At 52.1% G+C, this 22,339-nt stretch overlaps 2 protein-coding genes across 5 annotated transcripts in view; both read left to right on the top strand.

Annotated features, from left to right (window-relative positions):
- Positions 1-4,670, top strand: part of LOC120883040 (heterogeneous nuclear ribonucleoprotein D-like) — an 8,066-nt gene extending 3,396 nt beyond the window's left edge. The window contains 1 exon segment of the mRNA XM_040266926.1: positions 1-4,670. This exon segment is cut by the window's left edge and continues 3,396 nt beyond it. Coding sequence (XP_040122860.1) covers positions 2,494-3,399 — 906 coding nt within the window. The 5' untranslated portion in view covers positions 1-2,493 and the 3' untranslated portion in view covers positions 3,400-4,670.
- AGPAT3 (1-acylglycerol-3-phosphate O-acyltransferase 3) overlaps positions 1-22,339 on the top strand; it is a 92,975-nt gene that overhangs the window by 39,086 nt on the left and 31,550 nt on the right. Inside the window, exon 1 of one of the 4 annotated variants that reach the window (XM_040266913.1) lies at positions 7,943-8,247. The exons of 1 other annotated variant lie outside the window; for it this stretch is intronic. The gene's annotated coding sequence lies outside the window, so the exon portion shown is untranslated. Of the gene's footprint in view, positions 1-7,942; positions 8,925-20,114; positions 20,180-22,339 lie in introns of those variants that run through there. 2 more of the 4 variants (XM_040266906.1, XM_040266898.1) reach the window with 2 other exon arrangements.

Raw genomic sequence — 22,339 nt, 5'->3', positions numbered from 1 at the left:
TTGGCCTGGATCTGGGCTCTCTGTCCCCCTCCTCACTGCTCCCCAGGTGGGTGGCTCTTCACTGTGGACTTGCACTTCTCCTTTCAGTGTGGGGCTGGTCAAGTCCCAGGTTCCAGTCTCTGAAAATAAGAAAAAGGAGGAGGCAGCCACAGTCTCTGGCTCCTCTCCACACTTGGGGCCAGGCCAGCAGCCGTGGGCAGCAGCGCACTCTCCCCTGGGCCCTGTGGCAGCCGCCCCAGGCCACTCTCTGGCTGCTTCTGCCTTCCTGGCTCGCACAGAGTCTGAGTCATGGGTGAAAAGCCCCCATCTCTGGGCACAGGCAGGAAGCAGGATCTTTTTTCCCATCTTCCTAGGAGCTCCTGCCTCGCCAACGGGGCGGGGCTGAGGGCAGGATAAAAGCCACCTCGTGGGACTTCAGGGCCTTTGGGACTTGTCCTGCAGGCTGGCACCCAGAGCCCAGGTAAGGGTGGCTGGGAGCTGCTCCCCACAGGGCCTCCTTCCTTCCCTCTGGAAGAGGCCCCCAAGACCTCCTGGGGAGAGGGGACGGGAGGTCAGGACCATGCACCTCAGGACTCTGAGTCTGCACCCTCTGTGGGCTCACCTCTCCCTGAGCTCCAGCTGCAGGAGAGGGGGCTGGGTCAGTGGTCTGTCCAGAGACCCTTCCTTGCCTCTGCTGGCCTCCAATTTTGAGAACTTGCTCCTCTTTAACGTGCCGAAGTTTTCCGTGGTTTGTCTGTCCTCACCCTGAGCTTCAAAAGACAGGCAAGGACCAGGGACCCAGAGGTCTTGTGTTCACCCATCCTGTGCCCGCCTCCAGCGCACCACACTTGACCCTGCTTCCATCAGGCTGTCACGGCTGAGTGATTCCTGAGTCTCTAGCGTCTGCCAGTCAGAGTGATCAGAAGCTTTCATCTGCCGCAAACATTACACAAGTAACCGAAGGGCGGAGCTGATGGTTCAACGTGCGATGCCTCAGACCTTGAACACTAAGTATCCCTGAGAGGTAAAAACATACAGACTTTAAAGACTTGGATGAGGGGCACAGAATGTCTCATTGCTGCCTTCTTAATATGATTCCCTGTTCAAGTGATGACATTCTGACTGTACCGGGTTAAATAAAACACATCACTAAAGTGAATTTTCCCTTTCACTTTTTAAATGCAGTTTAAGATGACCCCAGGCTCATGGTATCACCCTGTGCCAGTCTGCTGGGGTGCCGCCTCCCCAATTTGCCGGGGACGGACTCTGAGTCTGCAGGGGGGGCGGGGTTGGAGTTGGGGGGGCGGTGATTGGCTGCCACTTCTGCCTTCGCTTTCTCTACAGCCATATCTTGGGGATTATGTCAGGTTAATATGCAAGGGCTGGAGGAAGGGTTCTGAAGGGTGAGGGTGTGTTCATGGCAGAATCAGAGGTGTGAAGCAGGCAGATGCCAGAGGGTGGGTCCCTGCCCAGGGGCTATGGTGTGGAGAGGATAAACCTGGACCAGTACGTACTTAGCTGTGGTGGGTTTTGTGCTACAAAAGAAGCACAGAGAAAGTTGAGAGAAGCATTCTGGGTGGTCTCGCTGGTGGCTGAGTTTCCCTGGAGCTGAAATTGGTCGGATGGACCAGGTAGAGGAGAGTGTTGGGCGGGGCATCTTGTTGTCCACCCCTGTGAACTCCCCCTGGCCTCAGTGCCCATGACTTCCTGATCTGATTGTTTCAAGGAGTGGTGAGCTCTTCCAGGTACCCAGCCTCTCTAGGTGCCAGCTGTGGGGAGGGCTAAGGCTTGGGCTATGGAGGTGCCCCTGGAGGCCAACACTCCTGGATGCACAAACAGCATGAGTCCGCGTCAAGGTCAGGGTCACGTGAGAAGTCTGACACTGAGCACATGAGGTGTGCGTTTGGAGTCAGAGCTTCCTCCTCTGGTTCTGTGAGCCAGCTTGCAAAGTCTAGAAAACATGCACTGTGTCTGGGTGCCCAGGGCAGGATGAGACTGTAGCTCCCATCACGACGAGACAAGGCACTGTGAAGCAAGAACAATTGTTCATTAGTGGCTTACCAGTGGCAGCCCGTTTTCCCGCCTGGTGTGGAACCAGGGGAGGTCAAAGTGACAGCCGTGTCACTGATCTGTTGAACGTGACTTAGGTGTCCTACAAAGCTGGACTTCCTGATTCTAAGCCCCAGGCTTGCCCACCAGCAATGGGCGACTGCCGCCCCCCACCGTAGGGCAGGGCCACCCAGGACACGCGGGCTGGGCCGGCCTGAGGACGGGCAGTCTGCAGGTCAGGGCGGGAAGGAGAGGCTAACACCAGACCACTCGTGCTCAGAGGACAAGGGGATGGGAGCGGCCGGAGGGCCTGGCATGTTCTCGCAAGCGGTCAAAAAATGCAAGTTCAGCTCTTCCGCCGCCGTTTTAAATCCAGCTCCATAAACGCTCCGCCGCTGCTGCTGCTGCTGCTGCTGCCGCGACTCCATCTGCGTGCCAGCACTTTCCGCCGACCACTCCGCCGCTATGGAAGACATGAACGAGTGCAGCAACATAGAGGAAGTCGCAGAGGGATCCAAGATCAACGCGGGCAAGAACCAGCAGGATGACACTAAAATGTTTATTGGAGGCTTGAGCTGGGATAAAAGCAAGAAAGATCTAACTGAATATTTGTCTCGATTTAGGGAAGTTGTGGACTGCACGATTAAAACAGATCCTGTGACTGAAAGATCACAAGGATTTGGATTTGTGCTTTTCAAGGATGCTGCTAGTGTTGATAAGGTTTTGGAACTGAAAGAACACAAACTGGGTGGCAAATTGATAGACCCTAAAAGGGCCAAAGCTTTAAAAGGGAAGGAACCTCCCAAAAAGGTTTTCGTGGGTGGATTGAGCCCAGATACTTCAGAGGAACAAATTAAAGAATATTTTGGAGCCTTTGGAGAGATTGAAAATATTGAACTTCCTATGGATACAAAAACAAATGCAAGAAGAGGATTTTGCTTTATTACACATACAGATGAGGAGCCAGTAAAGAAATTGTTAGAAAGCAGATATCATCAAATTGGTTCTGGGAAGTGTGAAATCAAAGTTGCACAACCCAAAGAGGTATATAGACAGCAACAGCAACAACAAAAGGGAGGAAGAGGTGCTGCAGCTGGTGGGCGAGGTGGTACTAGGGGGCGAGGCCGAGGTCGGGGCCAGAACTGGAACTAAGGATTTAATAACTATTATGATCAAGGATATGAAAATTACAATAGTGCCTATGGTGGTGATCAAAACTATAGTGGCTATGGTGGCTATGATTATACGGGGTATAACTATGGGAACTATGGATATGGACAGGGATACGCAGACTACAGTAGGCAACAGAGCACTTATGGCAAGGCATCCCGAGGGGGTGGCAATCACCAAAACAATTACCAGCCATATTAAAGAGGACACTGCAGAAAACAGGAAGAGATTGCTCAAGTAGCCATCTTGCAGGAGGACATTGAAGACTGGTCTTCTGTTGATCGAAGATGATTATTTTGTAACAGACTTTCTAGTGTGCAAGACACAATTTGTGTCCAACTGTATATAGCCGCCAGTTAGTTTTCTTTGTTTTTACTTTGTCTTTGCTATCTGTGTTATGACTCTGTGGATTTGTGTTTATACAGACTTTATTTGTATGATTACATGTTAAACCTCAAATAAATGCTTCCTTATGTGATTGTTTTTCTGCATCAGGTACTAAATAGCTCTGTAAAAGTGTAATTTTAAATCAGCAATAATTAACACACAGTTTATTTTGTAGGGAGTCTTGCTCCATAGGAAGAGAAAACTGGTCCTTTATGAATAGCCAGCTACAGTGTCTGCTCTGTTCCCTTGTTTGTTAGATGTATTCTATGCTCTTAAGACTTCATTTTCCTCTCTAACCGAGGTTTCCATCATACCTTTAATGTTGTGTCCTCTCTGCCTGTCTGGAGACATTGTCATGAAAGTTTCTGTGGCATAGTTAAACTGTTGTGATTAGTGGGAGCTTTCTAGTAGACCATGAGTCTTTGGTTATATTTTGAAAAGTGAATTTTTAATGGGACAAAGCATGCTGGTAGCTCCTTTTATGAAGAAAATGTTTTGCTTTGTTCTTGTCTCCAGAAAGGCATTTTTTTTTGATGGTTTGTTTTATTCAGTGGTCTGCTAGAAAGAGCTTTGACTGATCATAATACCATAACTTTGTTTTCTTGATTAAAATGTCCAGATATACCCATTGCGGGGTGGGGGGCTAAAACTGTGTTATAGGAGCTACAGGTTAAGAATATCAGATATAGTTAGATTTTACACAACAATTTGGGCAAATAGGTATGAAGTTATTAAAAGTTTGATTAAAAGATTTGAAGTAGTAGCTGAGTAAATTAATTGTATTCTCTTCTGTTGGTTTTATGTCACAGCAAGCACCAAACTGAACAAAATGTTTTCTCTTGGGGCATTGTTAGGAAGCTGTACTGGGTGTTAACTGTTAGATGGTGTGAGTTCTTAGAAGGCATGGGTCGTAGGTTTCAGTCATTTTTTTAATGCGGTTAGTGCATGAGCTGAGTAGTTGAGCATATTCACATTCAGACATAAAAGAATAATGGAGAAGGATAGCCCTTGATTCTTATGTAAATGCAAGTCTCAAGTGTGACCAAGTCATGTCATTACAACACATCTTCCTGGTGCATTAAAAAGAAAACCTTTTCTCTCTAGATTTGGGAGGATATCCTAGATAAGTTCAAGTTTTGAATTTTACATTCAGTGTAGTTAACTGAGTTTAATGTTTTCGGTTGCTTTGGTTTCATGTTCGCCATTGCGATTGGCATACATGTTTGCTTGTGGAATAGTGCACCTCACCTTCAACCAAGTGTAAATTTTTTTATGCTAATGAACCTGCCTCTTGTTTTCTTTGGTGCCTGCAACTTTCTTTATTCCAGTGATGTTTGTACTTGATGGGCTATCAAGTTATAATGCTTTTGGCCTTGTTTTGCTATTTAATCTTAAACCTAAGCCAAGTGCCAGTGTTGGCTATTGCAAGGGATTATTTATTCTTTCAGCATGCAACCTTAGGGGACAGAAAGGAGATTTTCATTTTAAGTTATGTTGTCAAGTCAGTAGGTACAGTGTCTTTAGGGCAGTAAATCTTGTAAGTTCAAGTATATGATTAGGTGACAAGTTGACATTGAGATTGTTGTCCTTTCCCTGATCAAAAAATGAATAAAAGCTTTTTTTAAACAAACAAACAAAAAATGCAGGTTCAACTGCACAGGGCCCCAGAGCCTGACCATTAGATCAGCAGACACCAGGGTGGCCCCACAGTTAGGGGCGTCCAGGTGGGAACTGGAGGGCTCCTATATGAGCCCCAGAAACTGGGGAGGGAGTAGTTAGCTTTATGTGTGTGCCCATCGGAGAAGACATCTTTTGATCACAGATGGGCAGGAAGGTCCCCAAGAGAAGGCTCCTAGTAGCCTGGCATCCCAGGAAGCAGGCAGGGATGAGCCTGCTCATCAGTGTCCCTCTACCTGCTATGCCCCTAGGTGGTGGCGGGGACGGTTCATCCACAGCCTGGAGGCTAACACATGGTGTGGTGCAGGAGGTGGGGTCACGCCCTCGGAACTGTGGAAGCCTGTCCTTTCCCAGGAGGAGCCAGGCTGGTCTGGCTGTGTTCACACGCCCCCAGTGAAGGATGAGGCTCCACTGTTGCCACACTTGGTTGGCCGTGAGAGTCAGGCTGGCAGGGGGGATGCAGGCCAGCTTGCCATCACACCGTCAACTGCAGGGCTCTGGGACGAGGGCAGTAAACTGAGCCTGGGACAGCCTGCGGGGCTTAAACAGGAGCGGATTCGGGCCAGAGACAGGCAGGTGCCCCAGCAGCGGGGTGCCTCAGGCTCTCCATCCGCCAGGACTGGAAAGAGAGCTGAGAGTCACAGGAGTGCACGGACGTCCTGGGCACACTGGCCACTGAGCAAGTGCGGGCCGGGCTCTGTGGCCAGTGTGACCGCAGCCCGCAGGGACACCCCGTCTCACCAAGGGCCCACATCTCGCAGAGACCAGGTTGTGAGCGCACAGAAGTGTGTTCGAAGGCAGTTTCCCTTGTCCCATTAGACACCCCCTTGGAAGACACGTGTCAAGTGATTAAAGCACTGTCCGCAACTGGGCTGAGTAGGAACTGCTGCAGCTTTTTTGAGGACTAAGATGGCAGTACCTTTTAAAATATAAACTCTGTTTACGCTTTGACCAGCCTTTTTTTCTGGGGACTCTATCTAACCAAAATATTCAACAAGGGCTCCAGGATCTGCATAAGGGGGCTCAATGAAGCATCGCTTGTAAAGGAGAAACGTCGGAGGTGACCCAAGTGTCCTCAGGAGGAGAAGGGTGATGTGGTTAGCTCATCCGTACAATGAAATACCCTGCAGCTGACTTTACCAGACTGAACGCAGTGATGCTGATGCCAGCAGTACTGGGCCCAGGGCTGCCCCCCCCCCCCCCCCCCCCCCCCCCCCCCCCCTCGAAGTGCTTTGCACTTTTCAGCCTCGAAACCTGGTGACTTAGGAACTGCCATCCCCACTGTATAGATGAAGACACGGAGGCCCAGGGAGGCACGTGCACTTCTCAGGGGCATGCAGTGCAGTGGTAACAAGACTAGGCTTGAACCCAGATGGTGCTGTTTGCGGTCTCCGCTGCTTTTGAAGAAGAGGAGAGGTTTGTACTGACCTGAGAGTCTCCTGCTACCATGCTCAGGCCACCCAGGCTGCTGCCACAGACTCCCTGAGCCTGGGGGTGGACACAAGCAGGCCTTCACATAGCAAGCCCTGCCCAGCTGCTGCCCTGAATAGATGCAAACTATTCGGTCACCTGGGCAGGTCCTTGGTGTAGACACCTGGCTTCTTCCTGTGCTCTGACATTCGTAAGTATCACAGGAAGAACCTTGATGCTCACGGCCTCGTGGCTTTCACAGCCTCCCATGTCTGTTTTCTTGCATCAGGAGATCACGAAGACCAGAGTGAGGGGCGTGTATACGCCCGCCTGGGAATGGCTGCGGTGTACAAGTGTCAGTCACTTAGCTGAAGGTTAGAAATGTTAACAGCGGGTTTTAGTTGAAACGGTTAGGAACAAAGCAAGCTGATTCATATGAGTTTTTAAAAATCATGATAATTGTTCAAACAGATTTCATGATTGAAACTATATTTTGTTTAAAAATTGCCTTCATCCTAGGAGCTCTCTTTCTGGGTGAGTGTCCAGTGGGTGGTACTAGTTCCTGGAAAACAAGAGATTCACTAAGAGGGGTGTGCACTTGTCTTTCAACTCCATGCAGAATACTGGGCTGCTTAAAGTTCTCCTAATGAACTGAAGTTGTCCACATGCCAGTTTCCTTTTATCCTGTGCTGTCATCTTGCTTCAAGGACCAGCAGGCAGTTTTACAGGTGCTTCCAAGCATTGGACTCTTAAGTGCTTCTTGAAGGCCTGACAAATAGTCCCCCCCAAAAATAAATGTGTTCTCATTGTCTGAATGCCCGAGGTGGCCAGGGGCTGCCAGAGAGCCTGGTCCCAAGTCTTTGGAAGGCTTTGCAGGTGGATCCCATGTTATCCCGGGCCACCTACTGCGCTTGCTCCTCTGCCTGTGTTCACCCGATCAGCCTGTACAGACACCGCTGAGTCACTGCCACTGTGCGGACGGCGCTGGTGGGGGTCCCGGGAGGCAGGCGGTAGGCGTCCCAGGCTCCTCCGAGGCCCTGGAGACTTGGCCATGGGTTTTCCTGGGCTTGTGCCTCAGCCTGTTTGCTCATGTTTGGTTTGCATAGTAACTTGTGTTCTCCAAGGTCCCCGTGTGGCTTGGAAGGACGTCATGTCAGCTGGTCCCCGAGAGTGCTGGCCTCCTTCCTGGGGCCTCCACAACCGCTGGCTTGTTTACCCGGGAGCTTTTCACGTGTGGGGGTTATTTTTGTTATTTACGTATTTATTCATGTATTTAAAGCTGTGGGAGGGCGGATCAGGTTGAAGAGTGAAACACAAAATCTCCAGGTGTACGGGTGGGAGGTGGCCTGCCACCGGTGCCACCCTGTGTGTCCGAGGCTGTTTCCCAGCAGAACGTGGCCTTGGGCCCTCCGGGCACACAGACCGGAGCTGGTGAGAGGATCCTCTCTGGGGATGCTGGGGCTGCAGACGCCACCCCTCCCTGCTTCCTCTAGGACCCGTGGAGAAGGCCCCAGAAACTCATGCCCTTTCCAGTTTCATGCTGCAGGAAAGCACCAGGAGCTCCGTGTCTAAGCGGTCAGCGGGGGGTCGCCCTGGGTGGGGAATGAGGTGCAGGTTAGGGCACCCTGTGAGGAGGAGAGCCCAGAGAGGCCTTCGGGGCCGGGGAGTCGTGGGTGAGCACTTCTGGCAACGCGTCCCTTGTTGAGGGTGCTCCCCTAGCTCTGGTGCTGAGCTCACTGGATAAACAGGCTGCTGTTTATAAACAGCCAGGCCTCCCCAGCGGGCGGGCAGCCCCTCCTCAACCCGTTAACCCAATAAATGCAGCCACTCAGTGAGCAAGAGGCCCTCCTGGGGCAGAGGTGTGTGGACAACTGAGAACTGGAGGCGGGGCAGAGAACCCGGAGCGCCTCTCCTCCAAGACCAACGCCTATTGTTGCCCACTGCCCTGAGCACAGGGCACCAGGGTTGACAGTGTCTTTGGGGAACCAGGGTAGAGGGTGGTGGGCTGAGATTTCATGAGTGTCTGAGGCGTGGAGCTGTGTGGACCAGCTCCAGGACACCCGGCCCCTGGGGACTGCTGGACAGGACAAGCTCAGCTCCTCTCTGGGCATCTGGAGTACAGCCAGCAGCTGGGGACAGCGACCGGCTCAGAGGCTGTGTTAGCCAAACTGATTTCCAATCCTGGCTCTGCCAGTAACATGGAGCCCTGGGACAGTGTTCTGTGGAGTCGGCAGCAGCATGCTGGTCCTTCAGTAAGTAATACCTGTACAGGGCCCACCACTTAGCATGATCCCCCGCCACCACGTGTCTCCATGCGTCCACTTTCCACTTGACTCTTGGCTCCTAGTTTCCAGGGTGGAAGCTCATGGGCTTGTGGATGCCGGGGAAGGGGCCTAACTCTCGCGAGGGTTCTGTCTCACCTCCTGCCTCATGGGCCCTGTGGCCATCCTCAGGGGACGCTGCCAGACCCCGGGTGTTCAGGGACACCACCCCCCGCCTCAGCTGCCCACCCACCCTCCGAGCTTGGCTCCAGCCCTGTGACTGTGGCAGGAGGCTGGGGACAGGACAGGACTTGGGAGTGTCTCCAAGGCCTGGAATCGAAGGTGACCCTTAGGATGCTGGCAGTGGTGATTTGGGGGGCCGTGGCCTGATTTGTGCTTCAGATGCGTGGTTAGTTCTGGCTGCGCGTGGAGAGGCCTGGGGGGCCTTTCTGGAGCAGGGCAGAACCAACTAAGGCTCAGAAGGTCCTTACAAATAGCTTTTTAAATGAGAACAGGCTTTAGAGCAAAGGTCAAATCCAGGTGCTGCTGGTCAAGGGTCAAGGCAGGGCTGTCTGCACCCTTCCTGGAGGTCTGAGGCAGACCTCAGCTCAGTGATGGGTCACAATCATACAAGCAGATGCACGGAGGGCCCTGCCAGATGCTGGGGGCTTGCTCTGTGGCCATAGGTCAGTGCACAGCTCTGGGTGCGGGGCTGGGTCATTCCTCATCAGGAGGGCAGAGGCTGTGTCCTCTCCTGAGGCTCCAAGTGTCTTCCGAGGAGCCAGCCTCCCAGGTCAGCAGTTCCTTTGCCTTGGTGGGGATTAAGGGCTGGAAAGCCTTAGCCGGTGGGGATGGTGCTGGGCAAAGCTTGCAGCCCCGCCCATGTGCTCAGCGGACGAGTGATGACCGCTTTCTCCCCTGAAGCTCCTTGGGCCAGGAGCCCAGGGCTGGACTGGCAGAACCATGCATCTAGAAGGAGCCGTACAGTAGCCCGTCCAGAGGCCTAGGACAGCCACCTTGGTTCACCATGGGGCCATCCACACCCTGAAGCCCCACGGTGGAGCTTGGACCAATGAGGCTTCTCCAGCTGTGTATTTACCAAGCAGGACACAGGGCTGCGAGGGGGCCAGGCAGGCAGCCAGAGCGGCTGGGACAATGGCCGGTTCAGGAGATGGTCTTTTATGCTGAGTGCTGCAAAGATGTGGAAAGCGATGACTGTCCTTCCATCCCAACACAGCATGAAGAGCCCTCTGGAAACCACTCTTCCGTGTCACATGTGCCTCTGTCTGGGCAGGCCCTGTGTCACAGGGCCACCTCTGTCCCTGGGTCACCCCATCTCACCTTGGCCGCTCGCAGCAGGTTCAGACGTCTCAGGCTGGGGAGGCGTCAGCATCAGAAGACAGGCCCCCACGTTTGCTTGTTCAGGGGTCAGGTTCATTCTGCACCCCTCCCAAGGATAAGAGGGGCATCTTCCCTCATGGTTCTTTACAGGGGCCTGTGCCCACAGCGGCGCTGGAGCAGCCATGCCCACCCAGCACCCGGGCTTGACACTGGGCGGTGCATGTGGTCTCTGGGCCCTGCCTGGAGTTCAGGACTCGGCCCCACACAGAGGACATCAGCCCGAGGGCCAAGCCTGACCAGCTAGCTCACTGCACTACCTGCCCCAGGCTGAGTAGGGTTGGGGCTTTTGTGCCGTTGGGGTTCCTGCATGTGCCCTCCATCCACAGTCCAGATGGGGGGTAGATGGGGACCGCTGACCTGTCTCCTGGCCGAGCCCCGTGACACCACCTGCTTACCGTGGCTCCAGGTTGCAAGCCGCTTACTGGATTAGTAGGCACCCACAAACCCCCGCGGTGGCTGAGGAGAGGCCCGAGTTTTCCATGCAGCTCCAGTTTGTCTCTGAGTTGGCCGCTGAGACCTGCAGGCTGTTGTGGACGGCGGGACCCAGAAGCTGGGTCTTTGCTGGGCAAATGGTCCCGGTGGCCACAGCCCAACAGAGCCCAGCAGAGCGGTCCTGGCCGTGATCCCTCCAGTTAACCTCGGGTCGGAGGCTGACCCACTCCAGCTGCCAGGCTCCTCTCACCAACTCTCAAGAAGGACCCGAAGATGCTGGCCAGCTACTCGGCCTGCCTGTTCTGGGGCGTCTGCACCGCCCTGCTGGCCGTGGCTCTGGCCTACTACTTCTACTGGTGAGCATGGCTGGTGCCCGGGCTGGGCTGTCAGGGCGGGGGACGCGGGGCCACACTAACTTCTGCTTTCATTGTGGCTCTGCACGTCCTGTTCTCCAGGCTGACAAGCGGTCCCTTGCGGCAAAGGGAAGCAAGTCGGCAGAGTGTCTCCCTAAGGTGGGAGAGTAAATTTACGTGGTCTGTAAATTCAGTGGGAAAACCATGGTTTCCATCAAAGGGACGCCACTTGTTGCAGGCATAAATGTTGAGCTGATTTATGGCGGATCACCTACACCCTGGGCACAGCTGCAACGGGCGTGCCCACCAGTTCTTATGGTGAACACAGGGAGGTTCTGGGTGCCCCCTTCCAGTCTGGCCCCTCACAAGGCTGGGGGCCTGGGAGCTTCAAGCCCTGTTTCCGCCTGTAGAGACAGGACACACTGATGTCCTGTCCCTCCAGGCGACGACCTCATAGTACACAGGGCTGATGGTAATGGCACCTCTGTGGGGGAGCAACCCACACAGGACAGCACTCACGTGATGGTGGGAGCTGTCAGGGCGGCTGTGCGGAAGGCCAGACCCTAGATCCAGAGCTAACTTTACGTGCTAGGTCTGAGAATGGGGTAACACCCCATGTAGAGATGTTGCCCCTCTGAAGGTTCCATCCCGGGTTGGTTTCCGCAGGACACCCTTAGTCTGGTTTGGAATTGAGTTTCCTGGTCTGGAAGGTCTCTTTCCTGTAGATCCGATTAGTGCTGCTTCTGTTTCTGAGGAGGAGAAGGGGCCTGGCCTGCGGCCAGGGAGGCGTGACCCCAGCCCTCCCCTCCCAAACTTAGGGTGAATTCATGCATGGAAGTGTTTGCACTCAGAGCTTCTGCAGACAGGGCTGGTGCTGTTTACAGGTGAGGATTACAGGGAACCAAAAGAGAAACACATTAGTGTGGGGAGGAATTAACCCTAATTCCTCATTAGATTTGTGTCCCTTATTAAATGGGTTTCTGGCCTCTTTGAGGGTGAGTGGCAGCAGTCGCTGGTCTGGAGTGGCCCCCCGTAGGAGCAGCGGCCTCTTAACTTTATCATAGACTCCGGGACACCTGAGGGTGAAGAACCACAGCACAGGCGTGCAGTACCACTGCCCAGGGAGCCTCTGCGTGGGCCGTCCTCGTGCCCCAGGGGTGGGGGTGGGAGTGTCTGTCACCTCGTGGTGGTCAATGGTGAGTCCAGGTAGGGCCGGGGCAGCCAATGTGGGCTCCGAGGCCACAGGCCTGCTGGGCGTGGGACTGGGCTGGGGCTGGGGGTTGGTGGCCGCCCTGGTCAGGGGCTGCACGGGCAGGGGAGGAGCAGGCTGCCTTCTAGTCTGGTTTGTCCTCCGACCTGCCCTCCTCTGACGCTTCTCCTGGCCACCAAAACATCGCTTGATCCATAAACAGGCAGAGACACTGTTCCAGGAACATTCCTGAAGCAGCAGTGATCTGACCAGAGTCTGACAGCCCCCAGCGAGTCCCTGAGGCTCAGAACTGGGAAGGATGTCAAGGTTTTCCTTCTCCGGGTCTGCGGAACTGCCCTCCCTGGTCAGTACTGGATGGGAGCACCGCCTTTTCTTTGGCTGTTCTCGCCAGTGACCCTGCGTTCTGCTCCAGGCGGGCACTGGCTCAGGCCCCCTGCAGAAGGGCGACTGGGGCCCACAGCTTACTGTTCAGACAGACACAGCCCAGCTCTGTGTCAGAGGGTGTTGGGGAGGGGGTCCCGCTCGGCAAGAGGGCGCTGCATCTTTGTGGGTGGGTGCGATCTCCTAGGACAGGGTGGTGGCCTCCATGCTCCTCTCGGACCTCTCCTGGGAACAGCACAGGGAGTCCAGAGGGAGGCCCTACCCCTGGCGGGACCCAGATGGTGCAGTCACAGCAGGCCCTGCCACATCCCAGCGCCCAGGACGGAGGCCTCGCTTCATCTCATCCTCTCCATGGGCTGGGACTCTGGTCGTAGCAGGCTCTGACTCGAGCTGGGTGTGAACCTATCACTGACAAGGGCGCTGGATGTGGCCAGCAGGGTCTGGGGGAGAAGGGGCCCCCACCCCGCGAGGGGGCCCCTTTATGAGGGGAGTATGGTCTGGCAGCACAGTGCTGTCATGGGAAGTGCTACATGGAACCTCTGACTGGGGAGTGAGGTGGGGGACAGTCGCCACGTCTGGGCTCTGTGGCCAGGATGGAGCCTGCTTTTCTCAGGAAGCCTTGCTTCAGACCCAGGGGGAAGATCCCAGGACCCCACTACAATGTATAAGAAAATGCTGGGTCAGCCAGGTGAATCCATTTAGACTGTGTCCCACTGCCCAGGAGTGGGTCACGCAGGGGACACCGCGGGAACAGGGAGGTTCTGGTGGAGGCAGAGGTGGGGGCAACCTCATCTTCAGAGGAAAATAGGAAGACTGTGTTGCCCTCTCATATTGAAAATATTTCGTGAGTTCCTTGACCTTACTGCGAAAACTGTTTGATCCATCAGCTCAGGAATTTTCCTCATTTTTAAAGAAAAAAGTTCCTGCCACTGAGAAACACCCTAAGAGAAGAAAGACATTTTAGCATCTCGTGTATAGCGTATGCAGACTCACAGTGGTTGCCCTGGCGGAAATCTCACTTTCTGTGCTCAGTCCCACAATCCCACTGGTCCCGTCTGGACAGGTGTAGTTGGAAGCCTCCTAAACCTGGCTTGGTGGTAAGTTTCCCTCCTTGCCATCTTAGTTGAAGTGTGGTTATCGCTCTGGGGTTTTGGGGTGTTTTAGAGAGGAAAAACGCTAGCACCAAAAACCTTGTTTGAGCTTATAACAGAAGTTGTTTTTCATGTTGGTGATTTATAACCAAGTCAAATAATCAGATTCCAACCATACTCTTTGAAATGAAATGTGTAAATAATAATTAAAACCCCACTAATGTAGAGTGAAAAGACCCTGATACAGAGAAAGATTGAAGGCAAAAGGAGAAGTAACTGGCCAGACCATTTCTTCCCTGCCCAGCTCCTCAGAGTGCATATCAGTTACCTTCCAGAGGGAGTGGGGCACACAGACTTTCCCAAAGTAATGTGACCGTGAGACCCTGTTGTACAAGCCATTTCTTCAGATTAGCAGTTGAAGTATGCGGTTTTACAAATGCTCAAAATGATTCAAATACCTGCCGTTTGTAGAGAAAATAGCACCTTTGTTTGCTCACCTGGGAACCTGAATACCCTTTAAAACTTGGCTTACAAAGAATCTTTCGGATCTCAGCTATTTATAAGCATGAGAGGGACCCTTCTCAACCCTCAGAGACACCATATGCTACTGGGCTAAAGGTTGCCTTATTCTCATCTTCAGACCAGAAACTGACATTCAAAATGACCACGTCACGTGCCAAGGCCACAGACAGGGGAGACAGGAGGCAAGAGTCCAGTGTCAGGAGCCCCAGGCCCAGAACACTGGCCACCAGCACAGGCTCCTTCTTTTTGGTGGAAAAACCTCAGCAGGTGTGTGGGGTCCTGGCTGCTGAGGGTGGACACTGAGACACTGATAGAATTGAAACTTTCTTCAGGTCCTTTTTGCCTGACAAAGTGCCAAGAGGATCTGTTTTTCATCTTTAAAGATGTTATCATTTCATTATTGTTCAGTCATTCAGTTGTATCCGACTCTTTTCGACCTCAATAGTCAATGTTAATTTAGGCACTGAGATTTCTTTACTTTTTGATGACGATAAGAATAGCAATGTACACTGGTTTAAAAGAAATCAAGCAGCAGAAATGACTGAAAGGACGGGTGGTTCTCCAGCTGCCTCCCGGCAGCTCTGCTGCTCAGAAGAGGAGCCCCAAGACTGAGTCCTGGGGCTTACTCCACAGTCTGCGTGTGCCTGTTTCTTCACTTAAATGTCATCCAGTGCTCCGGCAGATTTCCGCTGAGTACCCACCGTTTCCCAGGCGCTGTTCGAGACTTCTGCTTCTCAGTGTGCAAGACAGATCACGCCCCACTCTCAGCAGCAGGACCTGTCCAGTCCTCGCTACGAGTGATGAGGGATTTAGTCAGCTTACACGCCTCCTGTCTTCCGTCCATTGCTGTCAGTAAGTTTTGTTAGCTATACTGTTATTTTTAGTTATTTTACCCTTCTCTTAAAACTAATATACTCAACTTACCCCTTTATACTCAACTTACCATTTTTTGTTGGATCAACTTAGAAATCTCTTGACCTCCATTATGTACAAAATTTGGGTTTAAGATGTTCATATTCTATTGTATAATTGCAATTAAGTTCTCCATGTTTCTTTTATGGGTTGATTATAAATATTAAAGGTCCAGAAATAAATAGAATTCACAGTAAAATTTTAAAAAGTTTTTTGTTCCTGCAAGTGCCACAAAGGAGAAACTAGAAATCTAAGCCATTAAGTCTTTGCTGCTTGGAGGAGGAAGTTTTAGGTACCTCATGAAGTGATTGTGGGAAATCGTGCCCCCTGGTAATTTGATTTACATTTGGGTAACAGTTGCCTTGCACAGCATTTTTTATTACTTGAAAATCTTAATTGCCTTTTTTTTTTTTGAAAAAAGAAACATTCCTTCTTCAATACCCAAAACTTCCAGCTCCTTAATTATATTCTTTGTTGAATAAATTCTATTTTCTTCTTGAAAGATTTCCTATGTTAATTTTGACCAATTTCTTTCCAGGCCATCTATAAAGGTGTTATCCTGGCATTTCTTTTCATTGCATAAATGGTCTGTTTTTTTTTTTTTTTCCTTAAAAAAAGGAATCTTATTAGATTCCTTCTTGTTTTGCTGGACTACATCTTCAAGTAGTCTTTTCACAAAGGATGAGTAGAAGTTAAGTTTTCTGAAACCTTGCCTATCATGAGGTTACCATAATCTTTGTCTTCATTCTTTGTATGAGTCAGCATCCTACTAGAAAACAAATGTGTGAAGCCAGGATTAGTAAAGGGGGTGTTTACAAAAGTGTAGGCAGAGATTAAGGAAAGCAATAAGGAGGTTAAAAATAGCTTGAGTTAACAAGTTCTTGCAAATAGTATGACGTTTTTCTGCCTTTTCTGTGTGTGTGCAGGGGTTGGGGGGAGTAAATGGTCCAGGGACAGTAGGAGGAAAATCATGGAATTAAATTTTGCTGTTCTTGGTCCCAGGGTTCAAATTCTCTGAAATTTGTAAAGTGACCACATTTTGGATTGTGCTTAAGCTTCAAATCCTGGAGGAAACACCTGTTGTGTTCCACGGCTATTGACCTAAATAAATGTTTCAGCCTGAAAGCACTCAGGAAGAGAATGCTACAGGCAGTGAGGTGACCATTTCAGCACATTTAATATGAAAATAAAGCATCTGTAGTACGAATGCATTATTATTTCTTGGTTTAGTCAATAGACCCATCCTTGGTCTATATGTTGCAATTTAGCAAAATCCGTAGACTAGGAGTGAGAGAGTCATGCAGGGAAGAAGAAAGAGCAACTCAGAGAGGATAATCATTCCTGGTCCTTTCCCCAAAGGGAACAGGACAGAGTGTGGGGCCATTCATGAGAGGTGGAGAGCGTTCCAGCCCCATCAGGAGTTTCCATCAGCAATGCTACATGTAGAGGGCTTGGAGTTTCTATGCGGACCAGAAGAGGCTAAAAACTCGTAAGCAATTTGACATTTTAAATGTTGTGAAATCATTGCCACTGTAATAGAGATCACTTAATAGATTAAATTAATCCTTAGTGAATCTTTGCCATTTCATGAATTTAATTTTCTTTTCTTCCACTCAGTTCATTTTTCTATTTTGCTACTTGGTCCTTATGTCAAGTAGAGCATAGTGTCCTGAACATCGGTGGTCTGTGACATCGTCTCTTAGGATACCGAAACAGTGACTGTCCACAGCAGGTGCTTTGTAAGCATCTATTGAAAAAGGAGAAAAGTCCAGCGCTAGAAAGAGCTAGAGAAGTCATCACGTGCCCTTTTGTTCAGGCGTCAGTGTTAACTCTGTCACTGCTGGACAGATCTGTACTGCCCACCAGACTCCCTGGGCACTCTTTCCACGGCTGTATTAACAGTCAACCCAGGAAATGTTTATCTAGCATGGCTTTTAAATATAAGCAGGTGTTGTTATATCATGCATCTTTGGAAGCAGATGTTGCTCACATAATGGGGCTGTCAGCAGGAGATGTGGTTGGTGCCTTCACCTGCTGGATTTGTTGTCAGTTCCTATGCCATTTCCACTGAGTGCCGGGTGTACAATGGGGACGGGGCAGTCAGGCTGCTGCCTCCGGTTTGCCCCGACGTTCAGGGAAGGACGTTGTGGAACAAGGTCTGCCCTGGAGGCAGTGCCTCCCTCAGCCCCTGACCTGCCCTCCCTAAGCAGGATGATCTTAAAGGGATCACAGAAAGAGCATGGGTCCCCTAAAAGAACAGAAAGCAAGGCCTGTTCCTCAGACACAGCCCTGCTCTTTCTGGAGTGCCCAGCAAGCCTCTAATGGCATCTCATCCAAGCTCTTGGAGTCTCCTTCCCACCAAGGATGCGCCTGTCACGGGCACCAGTGTCGTGAACCCATCCTTGGACACTGCCGTCGATCTTGCAGGCTACAGAGAGGCATCCTTAGGGGTAAACTGGAGACCAAAGGGGTGTGGTGTAAACCTAGGTGGATTTGAGGAAAATGAGGAAGACAAAGCCAGCAGAGGTGGGACCCCCCTATAAAATCTCATCAGACTCCACAAGCATTTCACATCTTACTGGAAAAGCGACTTCAGGGTGAGAAGCTCATTGTAGGGGTGCAGCAAGGAGGGGACGGGCATCGGTTCTCAGTACCTGCCCCCCCAACATGCACACACAGAAGAGGTCTCCCCAGCATCCAGTGCCCTCAGCCCTCCCCTGAACAGCCACTTGTCACCGGATCATCCCAGTGGGGCTGCTGTCCTTGAAACCCCAACCCCAGCGATGCAGTGGGATGGAGCCGCCTTGGGGTTGGGGAGTGTGCTACGGCCTTGAAGGCAGCGTGTCCACCCCCACCCACACCTCTCTTCCAGTCAGGCTACTGGTAGGAAAGAGAGGCGCAGCGTACGGCTTGCCCTCCGGGGTCCTAACATCCCAGGGTGGCACCTTGGCTCTGTACCAGCCCAGGAGGCACCTCAGGGCACCAACCCCCCGTGGGAAGTAGGTGTGCAGTGTTCATGGCAGTCTCTGTTTCACTTTCTACCTAACGCTTCACGGGTGTGGTTATGTCCTTTGAAGCATGTGTGTATCTGAGATGCTTTGAGTTGGTGTTCAGGCAGGAAACTCAAGTAAGAGGCAGCTGCTGAGTGACAGGTGGTCCTCCTCCTCTGACTTGGGGTGAGTCTGGCCTTTTCCAAACCATCCTGGATCTGGGCTGCCCGTTCCTCCACCCTGGACAGAGGCCCAGATGGACATTTGAAACCCATTGCGTTTACCCCTTGTTGGAGTCACGATGTGTCTTTAATGGGAAATGTGACAGGATTTTTTATCTTTGTAAATGACCTTGTTCATCCTTTGAGGTTTGTGTTCTGCTTACTAAAAATCTCTTGTTAATGACCTGCAGCTCTAGAGTGTGTAGGAGAAGCTTTCCCAGGCTTGCTGCATGGGGTTCACTGGGGGTCATGGAGGAAAAGTCTGCAGGAGGGGAGACCTTCCCACACTCCCCAGATGAGCTGCCTTTGCTGCCCAACTCCTCCCATGTCTGCCCTGGGGGCTGGGTCTCAGTCCTGCCCCTGGCAGGCACCCACCTCGCTCCTCATTTTTTGTTAATTGGTTGTCCTATAGCCTCACATCTCTGATGGGGTCAAGAAAAGTCGTGAATTTGCCGTTTTTCTGGCATTATCTTGTGGCAGGGTGGGAGTGATGAGCTCTCTGCATTCCTAATGGGACACCAAGACTCCATATAACTTTTAAAATTATGAAATATATCGTCCATGTAGAAAAGTGAATTAACAACCAATTCATTGAATAAAGGGCTTCCTTTGTGGCTCAGCTGGTAAAGAATCGCCTGCAATGCGGGAGACCTGGGTTCAATCCCTGGGTTGGGAAGATCCCCTGGAGAAGGGAAAGGCTATCCACTCCAGTATTCTGGCCTGGAGAATTCCATGGACTGTATAGTACATGGGGTCACAATAATTATAAAGCAAACACCTGTTTCTCTAAGAGCAAAATGTCAGATCATCGTCACAAAGTGATATCCAAGGTGGCTTCGCCTGTTTTGTGTGTGTGTGTGTGTGTGTGTGTGTGTGTGTGCATGCAGGTGGACAGCTGCCTTGGTGTGCGGGGTGCCTGCAGTGTCCTTAGGCCCAGAGGTTTGTCACAGGCCTATTGTGCAGTCATCAAGCTGGGAGCTCTTCACCTCCCTCCCACCTCCTGCCCCAAAAGTCACCACTGCCCAGACCAGTAAGTCCATCAGGACACCCTAGGAAAGACGATCGATTCTGGAGCTCAAAGAGTGGGGTAGGTGGCGTGTAGGGCGGCCCGGAGGTCCCTCTCAGGCCTCTGTCCCTGGGCATCTATCCCAGCCCCTCTCCTCAGTTAGCCACCATGCTTCCTGCCTGGGGGCACTGTTTCCACAGTGGAAGCCCCCCGGGGACAGGAAAGCACTCTCCCCCCAACCCCAACCTGGTCCTTGGAGTACGGTTTGCAGGCCCTTCTTCTAGGGCCTGGCGGGAGCTTCTGGCCTCCATCAGCAGTGGCCCAGGGGCACAGAGGCCCTTTAGTCCATGTGGCTCCTCTGGCCTGTGGTCAGGAGGGATGCTGGCTGTGCAGGGTGCCTGCCTCCATCCTGGGCAACCAGAGTTGTCTGTCCAGCCTTCACCAGCTGCAGTGATGCCCCACACATCTCCCACAGGGCTGCAAACATGGCAGTTCCCTTGTCCTGCATCCCAAGCCCTCGCCCTCCAGCCTGCACAGCCCCTCCCCAGCCAGCAGCACCCACCCATCCAGAGTGTGGCAGGGTGTTGAGGGTCTCCGATGAGACTGTCAGGAGAAGGGCTTCATCGGCTGTCCCATAACGTTCTTTCAGGAAGCTTTTCCTGAGGCGGCTCGTAATGACATGTGAGTGGTGCAAGCTTCAGGAGTCATGCTGCCACACGTCACACATGTACGTAATAAACACGGGCGTCCCTTAGCCAGCCTTGCTGGAGCACCGCGTATTGTATGCCAGACCTGCGTGCACAGCAGGAACGGACGTGGTGAGGGTGCGTCCACAGGGGTTTGGGTCACAGGAATGCCCACTGAAATGCTTGTGACTCGTGTCCCCTCTGCCTCTTGGAATGGCGGCTGCTGGCAGAGTCTCAGCTGCTCACCAGTGCCACTGCCCATAGCATGGGTCCTTCCTCCTCACGTGGATCCCTTCATGCTCCTGAGATGGCCTCATGCCCATCCCTGGAGCAGTCGCTTGAACTGGGGGTGAGGTTACCTTTATGGCTTAGATCTGGGGCTGGGGGTCCCCTCCTGGGCCCAAGGATGGGCGCTGCTGCCATGGCAGAGCTCTCTTGGGTAGGGGAGGATTGTTATAGAAGCCTGAAGGAGCCATTCAGTATACCCTTTCATGATACTTTTCTTACCCCTTTGGTTGAGAGATACAGAATACCAAGAGTCTCATGAGCCCAGTGATGGTTTTAGGTTAACTTTGTATCCTCTTTCTGTACACGCAGTAGAAATGCCAGTTTGCCTAAAGGCAAGTGCAAAGGAAGTCTGCCATGTGAGATGCCATGTGAGACATGTCCTGTGTCATCTGCTTAGTTGGTAGCAACACTCAGGACCCTCGACTGTCTGGTCTTCCCCTGGCAACTGCAGGGTCACCTGGTCCAGCTGCCTAGGGACTCCAGGAGGCCCCCTCCTTGTTAGCCCACTGTCCACCGCAGACCGTTGGTCCGTGTCATTGCCTGCATGTCTGGTCACAGGCCAGGAACACACCCTTAAGAGCAGAGGCGTCGTCATATGTGATGGTATCTTGCGGCTCTTCCAGGTTCTATTTCATGGTGGTTTGGTTTTCCTTCCTGTTTGTTTTCCCATGTGGACCGTAGAGTCAGCATTTCCAGTTCCAGGGCTGAGGGAGAGAGGACCTCTTGGTATTTTATTTAGGGTTCAATTACATCTATAAATTAACTTAGAAAGCATGGCTTGTGTATTATTTATGTGTTAACATCTAACAAACCACCTCAAAAAGTCGTGATTGAAAACAACCACCATTTTCTTATCTCACAATTCTGTGGGCCAGCACTTTGGGCTGTGCCCAGCAGGGCGGTTTTCTGCTGGTCTCACCTGGGGTCTCATGTGTGGCTGCAGTCAGCTGGCAGCCTGCCTGGGGTCGTGGGTCCATCTTTGCTCCCTGTGGGCCCACCTTCCAGCTGGCTAGATGAAGTCTCTTCCCCTGGTGCCTGGAGGGTGCAGGGGAAGCTGCAAGGGCTCTGAAGGGATGTCACCCCATTCTACTTAGGGGTGAGCCTTGCAGCCAGCCCAGGCTCCAGGGGCTGGGGAGCAGGCCCCTACATCTTGATAGGGGAGCAGTGCTGGTTTACTGGGCTGTGAGCACAGGGGCACTGTTGCCCCTACTGCATGGCGTCTTCCCATTTGCTTAGTTTTGCTTTCGTCTCCTTCTGGTCCTAAGATTTAGACGTATGAGCTCTGTTTATTTCTTCTGAAGTTTGTGAGTGGGTATTTTCATCTCTTTTTTTTTTTCATCTTTTTTTATCACAAAGTTACAGGGCCTTCTCCACTGTGTCTTCTGTTTTTGTGTGTTCACCTGGAGGTGTGCCCACTGGGCCGTGCTCTCTGGCAGCCTGGACGTACAGCAGGGCTCTGTGTCTTTCTGGTCACTGCACACTTGTTGCTACCCGTCTTGCTTTAGAGGGAATCCCTGGTACTAGAATTCCAATTTTATTCCTTTCTGCTAGAGAGGAACCACAGAGCAGCCCAGACAGGCATGCATTGAAGATGGCAGAGCTCCCAACAGCCTGGGCCCCAGATGACCACAGTGGGTGGAGCTGCCAGGCTACCTAGGCCCTGGATGATCACAGTGGGTGGAGCTGCCAGGCTCCCTAGACCCCAGATGACCTCGGGGGTGGAGCTGCCAGGCTGCCTGGGCCCCAGATGACTTTGGGGGGTGGAACTGCCAGACTCCCTGGGCCCCAGATGACCTTGTGGGGAGGAGCTGCCAGGCTCCCTGGGCCTGGATGACCACAGGGTTGGAGCTGCCGGGCTGCATCTTCAGTGCATGGCTTCCTAGGTTGCTCCATTGTCCCAAATGACCATCTGG

This window comes from Oryx dammah, unplaced genomic scaffold (genome assembly GCF_014754425.2).
Source record: "Oryx dammah isolate SB20612 unplaced genomic scaffold, SCBI_Odam_1.1 HiC_scaffold_2, whole genome shotgun sequence".
Lineage (NCBI taxonomy): Eukaryota > Metazoa > Chordata > Mammalia > Artiodactyla > Bovidae > Oryx > Oryx dammah.
This window is presented reverse-complemented; position numbering and strand designations above follow the sequence as displayed.